This window comes from Oxyura jamaicensis, chromosome 33 (genome assembly GCF_011077185.1).
Source record: "Oxyura jamaicensis isolate SHBP4307 breed ruddy duck chromosome 33, BPBGC_Ojam_1.0, whole genome shotgun sequence".
Lineage (NCBI taxonomy): Eukaryota > Metazoa > Chordata > Aves > Anseriformes > Anatidae > Oxyura > Oxyura jamaicensis.
In genome coordinates, this window is record NC_048924.1 from 819,496 (window position 1) to 832,050 (window position 12,555).

Sequence of the window (12,555 nt, forward strand, 5' to 3'; positions counted from 1 at the left end):
TCCACAAACCTGATAGGCAAAACACGCATGAGGTTTTGGATCAGCCTCTTCTGCCAGGCAGCAGGCTCAAAGCAGGCAGGATCCGAGCTTTCAGATTGCACGCAGTTAAACGTTGAAGTACATCCTTAGCACACAAGCAGTGCCTTCCGAGCAACTTGTCCGGTTACAAGTACAGCCTCCGGTGTTTGCTGGGCGAAGCAGGAATGCTCAGAGGGGCTGGCACCCCCCTTCCCTTTTCAGATGTTTCCAGCAGTTTTGTAAGACTGCAGCGCTGCCGCTTTAAGCCAGATTTTGGAGTGCGGCCAGGCAGGCAGACATATCCGGTTCAGAGGTAGCTCTGGCACCAGGAAAAGCTTCAGGCAGAGCGTGCTGAGCTCCCTGCACGCCTGGTTGCACGCGCAGCTCCGCACAGATGGTGCTCGCCTCCCTTCTGCAGGGCTGCGTCCAGCTCCTCGTCCTGCCTGCGCACGTACTCACCTGCCTGGGCTTGTGGGACTCCTTCTATAAGAAAGTTTTTCCGTACATCATGGCTAAGATGGCACCAGCCTACAACCATAAAGTCTACAAGCAGAAGCAAGCCCTGTTCAGCAACCTGCGAGCATTTGCAGGCCCTTCGGGCCAGCTCACCTTGCTGGAAATTGGCACGGGCACCGGCACCAATTTCCAGTTCTACCCACCGGGCTGCCGGCTGACGTGCACCGACCGTAATCCCAATTTCAGCAAGTTCCTCCTCAAGAGCCTCTCGGAGAACCAGCACCTCAAGCTCGAGCGGTCGGTGGTTGCCTCTGGAGAGGACCTGCATCAGATTCCAGACAGCAGCATGGACGTGGTGGTGAGCACCCTGGTGCTGTGCTCTGTGAGCAGCATCCAGAAAGTCCTGGCCGAAGTTCTGCGGGTGCTCAGGCAGGTAAGCGAGGGAGAAAAGGGTGATTTGTGTCACGATGAGCCAACTCCCCTGTGCTGGCCCACGTGTGGGATAAATGGAACCACCTACACGAGGGCCAGGATGAGTTTAAAAGCACCTTTTTCAGCCCCCTGGGGAGATGGGCTTGTCCACTCCTTCCCCCTCAGCAGGCAGTTTCGGCTAAACACATATGCACTGACAACGCTGCAGCCCCTACCGACTGCTGAATGTCTACAGCCTAAAAAACGAGTGCTCCCTCCAAAAATTCAAGCAATAATAAAATAACAAGCAGTAATAAAAATAACAAAAGCCCTAAAAGCTGTAGTCATATTTAAATATTTATATTTATTTTAAATACAAATTCACATTAATTTTGTATAAGCCACTTCGTGATTTGTTAAAAACTTTCAAACCTACGTAAATGGAAGGAATGGAAATCTCAGAGATTATCAAAAGGACCTTTGTTCCTAAGTCTTTTCAAGTTATCGGGACCGAGAACCCAAATGAAGTCAGAAACCGAATGTTGGCACCTAAATCATTTTGCTGTTTTTGAAAATGTGTCCTCGGTTCGTGTGGACTGTTTGTAAGACAAGCAATAAGCATTTCGTGTTTAGTCCAAAGATTTCAGATCACACTGCGTGCATAGGGCAAAAGACTGTCCTGGAACTAGCATTGCTCTGATCTGGTGCACGAGCAGCATTTCCCCAAACACGAACAACCCTATTCTTGTTCTGCAGGTTGCAGAGGAACCATGGTTAGAGCCCAACAGGTCGAACCCTTACCATCCCTCCTAATTCTAGGTTAATGAAAATTAAAAATAGGCCGTCACAACCGATCATTGAGCTGACGCTGTACAGAGCAAACTGGGCAGAAATGCAGCGTGCCTGGTTTCTGGATCCACCTGCCCTCTTGTCGTACATGGCACCAGCTCCAGGGCCCTCCCTAACTTCTGCTGGTGAAATGTCTGATAACAGCGCAGCTGAAGTTGTAACAAAACCTGCCTCAACAACTGCTGCGATTTCAAGTTGTTTAACCTGGGAACCGCATAACCGGGGGCATCCTCGTGCATCTCAACAGCATCGGAAGAGTTGTCTGCAGAAACAACCACCATGCACAGAGGGAGAAGCGGGTATAGGGAGGAGAAGCAGGAGAAGCAGGGAATGGATTTGTAGGCTGAGGAGGAAGCGCTCTCATGTCTGCTTTCCTTTCTGCCAAATCCTCTTTCTAGCCTGTAGCCTGACACGTGACAATGCCTACAAGTTTCTTTACATCACTGTGCTGGAAAGCTCCGTAGACCTTTCTGGGATCGCAAGAGAAGCTGCCCATCCTCTGCCTTGTAACACTGAGACACAACACAGGCGAAGTTCCACTTCTGGCCTGCGCAGCTCCTACCCCTAAGCACTTTTTGTGTTGCTTCACCTGCAGATGAAAGCAGTAGCTCAGCCTGCTTTACCTCTCCCTCCTCAGCACGGCTGGTATGCTGCCAGGCACGCAGACGGCCGGGAACACCTGCAGGCAGTGCTGATCGCCCCGGCAATTTTACAGATGAGAGAAACTGAAGCACGAGGATGTTAAAGTGGTTACTCCGAGATCATCCAAGGCAGTTGCGACAGAGATAATAACCCCGTGGCAGCAGTTCCTAGCCACCAGACCATACAGCTTCTTGCACAGTTCTAAGCTGCACCCATCAGTAAACTTGTAGTCAGTCCATCGTAGCCACCACCTTCAATGAAAACTGAATGGGAGGCAGTCCTAGAGACCACACAGCCCCAAACAAATACAAATCTTGCATGCATAACATCTAGGAAAGGGCTTGGTGTTCAGAGAGGTGATAAAAAGCAGAGTATTTAACCAACATGGAAAAAATTAAATTCTACTTACGAAGGTGAAAAGCCCTAAGTCATTTCTGATGGCACTGTTTTGCAGGGTGGAGCTTTCTACTTCTTGGAGCATGTGGCTGCAGATCATTCCAGCTGGACCTACTTTTGGCAAAAGGTCTTTGACCCACTCTGGAAGTGTTTTGGAGATGGGTGTTCCTTGAGCAGAGAGACACAGAAGGAGCTGGAGAAAATTAATTTCTCAGAACTGAATTTAAAGCACATTTATGTCACTCCTTACTGGATCCCTTCTAGTCCTCATATCATTGGGTATGCAGTAAAATAAAGGACTGTGAGTGCTGCAGGACACAGGACCTCTCTTCAGCACTCCTTCCTTGCTTTAAATGAGGTTTTTCACTGGATAGCACCCTTACAGCCAACCCTTATACAGCAGCTAGAAAGAAGAAAAACATGGAAAACTGTGAGCACCCACAGCTCATTCAAACCGGGAATCACCCTCCTTTTGTTAGACGGGCTTTCTGGGCAAAGTTCTTAAATAGAGCTGTCACACAAGGACCTGGCAAACTGGAAAGAAGAACAGACAAGATAAAATAAAGATTCAGCAACTCAGAGAGCTGAGGAAGGAGAGAGTGAAGAAAGGGAACAGAAAATACACGCAAGCAAGAACAGAGAGCTAACATTTCCTAACGGAGGTGAATAATGCCCAACCGCTCACATTTCTGATACAGGACACATACATAATAGATACGGCATCAGTACGAGCATTTTCATTTCAGTCTTCCCATTACGAACTACCTTTAGGAGCAGGCGTTCATTCACCCATGCCAGTACAAGCGCTCCCTGACAGGAATTCTGTTTATTCAGGGACGTGCTCATTAGGGCACCGGCTCGCCATACCTAGTTCTCACTTGCCATTAGATGCTAATGTTATCAGTGCAGATTTAACTCGAAACAGCAACCCAGAAAGCCAAAAACTGTTCTTACACCGGGAGAAAAATGGTTTTTGTTAAATCCGGTGGCAGAAACCTCATCTCCACTGTAAAATGCTCTCTGTTACTAGGGCAGCCGTGTCCTCAGAGCCCTTTGGTCACACTCTGCTGATGTGTTTCACCTGTGCTTAAACTCTTCACTTCCTAGTCTCTCTGCGAGCTAGATCACACCTGAAAGATGTCTTTTTTTAAAAGCCGTGAGTTTCATTAGAAATGTTTTCCAGTTAAACTCGTCTAGGACACCAAGAGAAGGTGCTGCCTTCTTGGCCACTGTTAAACCTTTATGATTTCCTACAGTACAGCAGCAAAGGATTAAAGCCTAGTACAGATTATATTTGTAATGCGCTTCTTGTCCTTCACACACCTCCAAGAGCTCTACGCAGAAAGTACGTCTGAAGTAATTCCATTGCTCAGATTTGTTTCTCTAATGCAGTTACCACAGGGTAGAGGAATGAAGATAGGACAGTTTGTTAATAAAGCAGTCTAATAATGATGCCGCCGTATGCTGGGTTTTGTATGTGCTTTATTACCACTAGAGGGAGGAGGTAACTCATCGAACAGGGCTACCGATCACAGAAAAACAACATTCTCCAGCAAAATTCACACCCGAACTGCCTGAGTGAAGGACCTGTAGTTGAGAGGTACAAACAGTCCTCCTTTCCCAACACTGGGCTCACCTGAAGCAGAGCAATTAAAAGCTAGTGGCTAATTACACTGCTACCAAGTCCTGTGGAAAAAGTACCGGCGATTGCAAAGTTGAAAAAGGTTTACAGAATGCGTTTAGCTTAAAACAGACCGTGTGTTGTTGACTCAGGCTTGTAAAGTTAATAAAACCAAGGTACATACTATAGGTAGTGATTATGGAACTGTTTCCTATCAGAGCTCTGAGAAGTAACTAAGAAAAGCAAGATCATTCCCTGCAAAGGAGCCAAATTCACATGCTGAGGAATTTTGGTGCCCACAAAGTGGAAAGACCGAAGGATCTCAGATCGGGTAGCCGACTAGTTGATCCAGGTTCTTTAGCTACCTACAGTGGGGTGGTAAATAATTCAGAAATAAATATATCTCTACTGAAATGGTAATCAAACACCTCTTCAGACACCTGTCTACAGCATATCCAGCATTCAAATTAACTGCTTTCTGCTCACCGAAGGCAACATACGTTTGCTTTAAGAGATAAGAACTGTAATCTGAAACTGCTGAACACCACATTAGGGCATTTTATGACATTTTGCCAAGGGTTAGATACAAGGTTGTACTGCCCAATTTATCGAGGTTACTTAACAAACTGGCAGCTCCTTTTCTTGCCAGAGTTGGGACACTACCGTAGCTGTTTGGTATGCAGTCTTGTTTTTCTCTTCCCTGCCTGTGAGCAGACTTTAAAAACAGCTTTAAAAACAAGTCTAGCAGGTCAATCCAAAGAGCTGAATACGCTTCAGGAGGAACGCAGCAAGTACATGAACACAGCTCTGTCCGAGTTTCAAGGGCTCTAGCACACGGAAGAACTAGCTTTGCTCCGTACGGATCCTCTGCCCTCACGACAGCAATGACAGAAGCCAGCATCCTCTTCTTCCGCGCCTGCCTTGCGCTGCTTGCCATGCCCATCTACCTACTATCATTCCTGGGCATATGGGAGCCCTTTTGTAAGAAGATATTTTTTCCTTACTTCTTAGAGAAGCTCACTGTAATTCACAACAGGAAAACAAAGAAGCAGAAGCAGGAGCTATTTCGAAATCTCCCCGACTTTGCCAGCCCCTCGGGAGAGCTGAAGCTGCTGGAGATTGGAACTGGCTGTGGCGCTAACTTCCAGTTCTACCCACCAGGCTGCAAAGTCACATGCACCGACATAAACCCCAACTTCCAGCAAGGCCTTTCGAGAAGCATGAGCCAGAACCAGCACATCCACTACGAGCGCTTCCTCATAGCAGCTGGAGAAGACCTGCATCAGGTGCCCAGTGGTTCCGTGGATGCCGTCGTCTGCACCTTAGTCCTCTGCTCAGTGCAGAGCGTGAGCAGCACCTTGAAGGAAGTAATGCGAGTGCTCAGACCCGTGAGTATTTGAAGAAAAAGTTTCATGTTATTACCTTTATGATCTATTCCAGAGGTGCTTCACCAAATATATATTTTTAAACTTGCAGACCAGACCCGGTTTATTAGTTAAATGAGATTTAAATGGAGCAAGTCAGTCTGTTTTATTCTCAAAAGTAAAGGCCTAAAAGTTACAGTCTACATACCTAGATCTGCCGCAAAAGTCATAACTGCAGCATATCATTTAAAGCAGAACCTGCTGTTCTTGTTGTCCCTTTCCCAAACACCTGGTTTTCTTTTGGTGAAGAGCTTTCTGATCAAGATTGAAAGTCTGTGTTTTAAATAAATTGCCTTTGCCTCTTAGAAGGGCTGATCTACCTGTATGACTAAACCAACTAATTAAATGCCCTCATTCCTTGTAGGGTATCAGTCAAACTGGAAAACAAAAGAGAGCTGGGTTGTTCAGGGTTTTTTTTGCCATAGAAGTTCAGCCTTTAAAATGGTATTTTCAAGCCCAGTCCTCTGGGTTGTCAAAACCCAATGAGTTCTAGTAGGATTTATACATTCCTCTCATTCTCCTTTGAAAAAAACCAACATGCTAGCAACTGTAATTTTAACAAAATGGTAACTATTGCTGCAATAATAGAGGGACCAAGTAAGTGCATCCTGCATGCTTCTGGAATACGCATTTTGAATCTGTGCAAGTTTCCCACTTACATTAGTTCCATCTGACATCAGAAAAACAAAGGGAGGGGAGGGAGAATGCTGTGGGGCAAGCAAATGGAGCTTCACGCGCACTGGTGGGTACTGAGCGATGGCAAGCTGCCTGGCTCTGCTGCGTGCACTCTTTCTACGGTGCTAAGACGACTTTGTTTTCCCCAGGGAGGCGTTTTCTATTTCTTAGAGCACGTGGCCGATGATCGTTCCAGCTGGAGGTATTTTTGGCAGCAAGTCTGCTATCCAACTTGGAAACTCGTGTTTGCTGGCTGCTGCCTAACGAGAGAGATATGGAAGAATCTCGAACAGGCCAACTTCTCAGAACTGAAATTACAACACATCAGTGTACCGCTGCCCGGGACGCCTATTAAGCCTCACATCATCGGATATGCTGTGAAGTAACACAGATCCCACTGTAAAGCTTCTTCCCCTGGCCCCACAGAAACGCCTCAGCGTAATCAAAGCGTACAAAACAGCATATGCTAATCCTGACATATGAATGTAGGTAACGTGGCTAAGGACTTTAATTAAATTTCTGATTTAGACATCAAATGAGAGAAGAGGGTCGGTTTTCTAAACATCTTTAAACTAAAACCACTCTGCTGGGTATACACAAAAGCTTCTCACAGTGCCTCTCTGGCAGCACACCGGGCACCTCCACATCGCTTCCAGACCTGCCTGGGGCCACTTTGAACCAAAGCTGGCAAGGCAACAGAACACAAGAGTTTGGCAGACAAAATAATTAACTCCTTACTTGAGGGAACTTCTGCCCACGTCTCTCTGGCAAGCAGTTCCTTCAGGTGTTCCCAAGCACATTTTGCCACGAGGACAGGGCAGGCATAGAGCATCCCAAACCAGTGCAGGCTGCCACGCTGAGGGCACTCCTGGCACCCGCTCTCCTTTCCCTGGGCCGTTCACAGCCGTTCGCTCTCCAGCTTTACGAAACCAGCAGGCAGAGGCAACCTCTAACACATAAACTTTGCTCAGCTGCAAGTTATTTATTCACAAAGGGCAGAGTACTGAGAGGGAGGAGGCTGCCTCCCCACAGAACACACAAAGCCTCTCACTTGGCTGCCCACCCGCCCCTGCGTGGCACTTGGTTCTAACAGCATTCACCAGCATTAAAAGATTCATGATTAACATTTTGTGCTTGGGAAGTTTCTTTAAGGTGTCCCCGGTACACCGCAGCCCAGGCGGGAGGTGCTGCTGCCTCAGAGCCGTTGGCAGCTCCAACGTGCACCGGGCCCTGCCGCCATCTTGTGCCCTTGACTGAGAATGTGGCAGAGGTTGGCCACCACCTCGCTGCTCCTGCTGCTGGTGGGCACTGTGCCCGCTGTGGTGGCCCCGCGGATCCCCTGGGACGGTACTGGTGGTATGCGTGGGTGCTGGGTCGGTGCAGTGGGTGTTGAGATGGCCGCGGTGGGTGGTTTAAGGACCTGAGAGGGCATGGAGGAGAGGGAGGCTGTGGTGCCCGCGCGGCTTCCTCCCACAGCTCCACACAGAAAAACTTCATCTATCCATAAACCTGATGAATTCACAAAGCTGCAGTGACTGGAACCCACTTACCTTGATGTGCACAATAAACACAAATGCAAGAAATATGCCTGTAACCAAAGAAAATACCTTTCACAGGGCCTAAAGAAATATCCACATTTTCTCTCCAGAATCAGAGCGCTAGCAGGAAACATTTAAAAAATCACAGTAAGTAACACTGTAGATGCAAATAACCACCTGTGTCTAGCTCACCAAAAGCTCTGTTTTTCAGTGTGAGCCTTGTAACTAACTCTGTTCTGTTTTGTAGGGTGTGGGGAGCAGCCACTCATAGATAGGACCTCAGGATCCCGGATTGTAGGTGGACACGACGCCGAGGTTGGAGCATGGCCGTGGTCAGTCAGCCTCCAGATTCACCACGTTGGTGCAAAATTTGCACATGTATGTGGTGGAACTTTAGTTAATGAGATTTCAGTGCTTACTGCTGGCCACTGCACTACAGGACGGAAGTATGTATTCATGCTAATAGCTGGTTTTGTTAAGTATGAGGAGAGCATAGCATCACCTTTGGTAACGTCAAACAGAATGTAAATCAGTGGGACACAGGCATGCTGAGCTCCCCCGGTACAGAGACCCAAACTACAGTTCTGTCACAGCTGTGAGGATCAGTTTGTCTCTGCTGTAACAGTAGCCCAGGGTTGTCTGCTGCTGGCCCAGCATGGGATGCAAAGCTACATCTTCAGAAGTCAGTATCAAGAAATCCTGGAAATGCACTTCTGGCTTGGTCCAGAACAGCCTTTGTTTTTGCTAAAGGGCCAGTTGGTTTTGATCTAGGTGACATTTTTGTTAGGAGACTTACTTTTTCCCCCCTCCTCCAGGAGTTTCCAATTTTTCTGCTTAACAGAGCATTTTAAACAAATAAAGCTCACTGAAAAAAAAAAAAAAAAAAAAGAAAAGAAAAATGCAATATTTAAATTAGAAACATTACAACTCATTAGTTTTGATACTGCTTCCATTTTTTTCTGTTCAACAGAACCAACAAGTTTGGCACTTTACCTTTCTTTAACAATGTGGTAATAAAACTCTTCAGAGGAGGCTTTTAAATTGTACTTACAGCAGTTCTGTATTTCAGCTATTTGATCACTGTTGTCTTTTCTGTAGTCTTTAAAATAGTTGCAAAATCTGCACACTAGTTCATGCAAGTTCATATTGATTGCGTTCTTTCTTAGGGACCCATATTTTTGGAGAGCTGTGTTGGGCACACATGACCTTTGGAAACATGGCAAACACGCAGCAAAAAGAAGTATTAGAAGCATCACCGTGCACCCAGAATTCAACAGAGAAACATTTGAAAATGATATTGCATTATTTCAGCTTAATTCTGCTGTACGCTACAGTTACTATATTCAGCCTATCTGCTTACCTTCTGCACACCTTTACCTGTATATCGACCAGCAAACAGAGTGCTTTATAAGTGGTTGGGGACGGATAGCAGAAAAAGGTAAAAGTTTGCTTGTTTTGTTGAACAAGTTACTAGCTGCATAACTACTGTTGGGTTTCAGTCCCTCAGATTCACTGAGAGAGAACTGAATCCATTCAGGTTATAGTTTCATCACACAAAATCATTAAATACTCCTGCAACTGACTATCTGCTTTCAGTGTTTTTTACGTTGAAAGCAGATTAGAACTACATAGGTGTCACTGAAGGCATAAATATTTAGCCTTTCTTTCATGGATAATATGGATAAAGGAAAACAAACTACTCCAACTTTCAGACTCACAGTAGTTACTCAAAGTTGTCTGCATAAATAGCTTTTTTTTTTTTTTTTTTTTTTTTTTTAATTGAAAAACAGTTGTGATGCAGTGCATTATCAGCTTAGGAGTCCCAACATATTTTAGGTGTGGCTGCTCTCCTTCAAATTATCTTTAATCTTTATGAGCACAGACTTCATACGGTGTCAGTTGGTGGCGTGCATCTTAATTTCAAGGACAGCTGAGGATCATATAAGCTTATTTAGTAAGTCACCTCTGACATTTTGAGCAAGGCTAACGAGCAGTACTGTTATCATCGATGCTTCTTCAGAATAAGAACTGCAAAAACTACATCAAATCCAAGTCAGCAAATGCTTAGCCCACTTAAGTTTAAATCCATTAGAAAAGGCACAATCTCTAGATTAGCACACGCTGGAGCACTGGGGCACATTTAAGCTAACAAAACAGGAAAAAGATACCACAGTAAGAACGGCAACGCACAACAGCATAAATGTTTTACTTTCTATATGCTGTCTTCCACTAAAGGTAAAACTCCATCTGTATTGCAAGAAGCACAAGTGGAAATCATTCCTTATAGCGAGTGTAACAGTTCTGATGCGTATGGAGGCATGATTAACAACAACATGATTTGTGCTGGCTCTCCATCAGGAGGCATTGATAGCTGTCAGGTAAGACTCAACACCATGCCCAACGTGCCACCGCCAAGCCAGAGTCCCAGGGGTATCACGATGCATTTGTAGCGTAATTAATTAAAATGGCACAAATACTAAAGAAAAAATACATCAGACTGGAAAAGAAGCATCATAAATAGAGAGGTGATTCAAAAAGCAACACCCATCTCTGAAAAATACACATAGACTTCAGTGTTACTCAGCAAAAGAACAAGTTAACAGAACTGAAAGGAGAAAGAACACAAATGCAGTCCGTATGTTCCCACTGTACACATGCAGTGTGTGTGAAGTACACACACATCTTACTTGTTTTTGTGCTGTTGAAAGACAGCACCAGCACTGAAAAGTGACATGGTTCAGTGGGGAGATTTTTTTATTTAAATGCTTCTCTTTCTCAGAAAATACAATTCTCAGGTCAAAAGCCCCAGGATGCTAAAGTTGGGGCATCAGTTGCGTTATGGAGACATTTATAATTAAAAAAGTATATTCATAAGTGTATCATTAGTCTGATACAGTTCCTGCTTTCCTCAGCACTTTTCCTCTAAGCAAGTAATTTGGCAAAAATTCAGCGCTGCGTATTCATTACAAAGTTTCTTGGTAATTGCAGTACTACACTGTGCAGACAATACCTTCTGATAACAACCGACGAGTAAGAAAGTTTATGGAGACAAGCCTTAGAATGAAAAGGTGCCAAAAAAAAAGAATTAAAAACAACAACAACAAAACAACAAAGAACAAAAAAACATCCACAGAACTTTACCGAGACAGTGAAACTAATATAGACATGGTCTTTTAGTCAAGATAGTGTCCCTCAGTATCATGAACCTTAATTTTAATTGGCCTGTGTACTATTAATATATTACTGTCTTTATTACTGTCCAGGTAACTTGGCAGATTTTTAAAAAGTAATTTTAAAATTTCATCACTGGTTCCTGGAAGGGGATAAATAAATATTATTTATTTATAGGGAGACAGCGGCGGACCTTTGGCATGCTATCACCCTAGCGACAACAAATTCTATCTCCTCGGGGTTACTAGCTTTGGACTTGGCTGTGGCCGACAAAGGTACCCTGGGATCTATGTCCGTGTACCTCACTATAGAAGGTGGATAAACTCTCAGCTTCTCTTGAATGGCAAGGCTGTGCATCCTGTGAGCATTACACTTACGATCTTTCTGACTGTCAGATGTACAGTGTTCGTGTAGATTTTCTGAAGTGACAAACCGCTGCATCATCCATACAGGTTTGGTCTGCCTGTTAAAACTTGGCGAAGAGGAGCTAACTCATGTTTCAGAATAAATCTCTGAGCAAAAAGGCTTTTTTTTTTTTTTTAAAAAAAAAAAGGTATGTTTTTATCCAATCTGCATGTTTGTGTGTACAAAACCTTTTAAAAAAAAACATTTTGGAGGTGTATTATTTCTTGTAAATGTAGGAACCAAAGCAAAGCACATACGATAGTTAATATATCCATCCATTAGGATTTTCTAGGAATGTAAGGTTTCAAACTGTGATATCCCTCATCCTTTCTGAGGTATGAAGCATATTACATGAGCACATTACATTACAAACGTTAGCGCACATCGCACTGATGAGATTGATGAATTGATAATCGATTGCTTGTTTGTCAGAAGCAGCTGGTGATTCAAAATTAACTCAGTGCATGTAGTATTCTAGCTCAAAGGAACACTGCCATGTGTAGCGATGCTCTGCACTGCAAAATCTTAGCATTCTTACCACAATATGTGATGTCATTAAGTTTTTTTTCTTGTCAAAAGCTACTCTGATGGACACGTGTGAAGACACAGTAACATAATAGTTTTAGGCTATAAGCATGAAATCTAGCTAATTAAAAACATTTACCAGTACTTCCAAGTATGTGTCCTAAAAGTTTGCAATTTTATTATCATTTTTTCCATCTTCTGTCTTTAATATCCATGCTGACAAGTAGAGGGAATGATAACAGCCTTGACCCTAATAATGGAAACGAATATTGAAATGTTACTTACTGAAAAGTTTTTCTTACTCTATTTCTAGCTTTCAGAACCTTAGGTATGACTTAATGCTACTGCCACGATTTTGTAGATGGCAGAGATACTCCCTCTGCTGGGTGAACATTAGCAGAACACAATGCTCTTAGTTAACAGA

At 44.3% G+C, this 12,555-nt stretch overlaps 3 protein-coding genes and 1 long non-coding RNA gene across 6 annotated transcripts; 3 read left to right on the forward strand and 1 right to left on the reverse strand.

Annotated features, from left to right (window-relative positions):
* Window positions 1-206: 206 nt before the first annotated feature.
* LOC118155573 (methyltransferase-like protein 7A) lies at window positions 207-4,579 on the forward strand. The gene is made up of 2 exons (XM_035308912.1): window positions 207-907; window positions 2,831-4,579. Exons 1-2 carry the CDS (start codon window positions 413-415, stop codon window positions 3,065-3,067), a joined length of 732 nt encoding a protein of 243 aa, XP_035164803.1. The 5' UTR covers window positions 207-412; the 3' UTR covers window positions 3,068-4,579.
* LOC118155574 lies at window positions 3,001-7,340 on the reverse strand. The gene is made up of 2 exons (XR_004745915.1): window positions 7,231-7,340; window positions 3,001-3,175 (listed from the first exon to the last, which is right to left on the reverse strand). It is a non-coding gene; the product is annotated as an uncharacterized LOC118155574 (long non-coding RNA).
* METTL7A (methyltransferase like 7A) lies at window positions 5,048-7,028 on the forward strand. The gene is made up of 2 exons (XM_035308911.1): window positions 5,048-5,781; window positions 6,642-7,028. The coding sequence occupies exons 1-2, from the start codon at window positions 5,278-5,280 to the stop codon at window positions 6,876-6,878; spliced, it is 741 nt and encodes a 246-aa protein (XP_035164802.1). The 5' UTR covers window positions 5,048-5,277; the 3' UTR covers window positions 6,879-7,028.
* A 405-nt stretch (window positions 7,341-7,745) lies between the features above and the next one.
* Window positions 7,746-11,921, forward strand: TMPRSS12 (transmembrane serine protease 12). Of its 3 annotated transcripts, none has more exons than XM_035308908.1 (5): window positions 7,746-7,848; window positions 8,278-8,476; window positions 9,197-9,468; window positions 10,266-10,408; window positions 11,379-11,921. In XM_035308908.1, the coding sequence occupies exons 1-5, from the start codon at window positions 7,752-7,754 to the stop codon at window positions 11,613-11,615; spliced, it is 948 nt and encodes a 315-aa protein (XP_035164799.1). In that variant the 5' UTR covers window positions 7,746-7,751; the 3' UTR covers window positions 11,616-11,921. The 3 variants fall into 3 exon arrangements, with proteins under 3 accessions (XP_035164799.1, XP_035164800.1, XP_035164801.1); XM_035308909.1 differs by having other exon boundaries at window positions 8,278-8,362; XM_035308910.1 differs by lacking the exon at window positions 11,379-11,921 and having other exon boundaries at window positions 10,266-11,121.
* Window positions 11,922-12,555: the final 634 nt, after the last annotated feature.

Coding starts and splice junctions, on each gene's coding strand:
- METTL7A (XM_035308911.1), top strand. CDS start 5,278: ATGACAGAAGCCAGCATCCTCTTCTTCCGCGCCTGCCTTGCGCTGCTT. Junction 5,782..6,641: donor TAATGCGAGTGCTCAGACCC/GTGAGTATTTGA, acceptor TGTTTTCCCCAG/GGAGGCGTTTTCTATTTCTT.
- TMPRSS12 (XM_035308908.1), top strand. CDS start 7,752: ATGTGGCAGAGGTTGGCCACCACCTCGCTGCTCCTGCTGCTGGTGGGC. Junction 7,849..8,277: donor CCCCTGGGACGGTACTGGTG/GTATGCGTGGGT, acceptor TCTGTTTTGTAG/GGTGTGGGGAGCAGCCACTC. Junction 10,409..11,378: donor GAGGCATTGATAGCTGTCAG/GTAAGACTCAAC, acceptor ATTTATTTATAG/GGAGACAGCGGCGGACCTTT.
- LOC118155573 (XM_035308912.1), top strand. CDS start 413: ATGGTGCTCGCCTCCCTTCTGCAGGGCTGCGTCCAGCTCCTCGTCCTG. Junction 908..2,830: donor TTCTGCGGGTGCTCAGGCAG/GTAAGCGAGGGA, acceptor ACTGTTTTGCAG/GGTGGAGCTTTCTACTTCTT.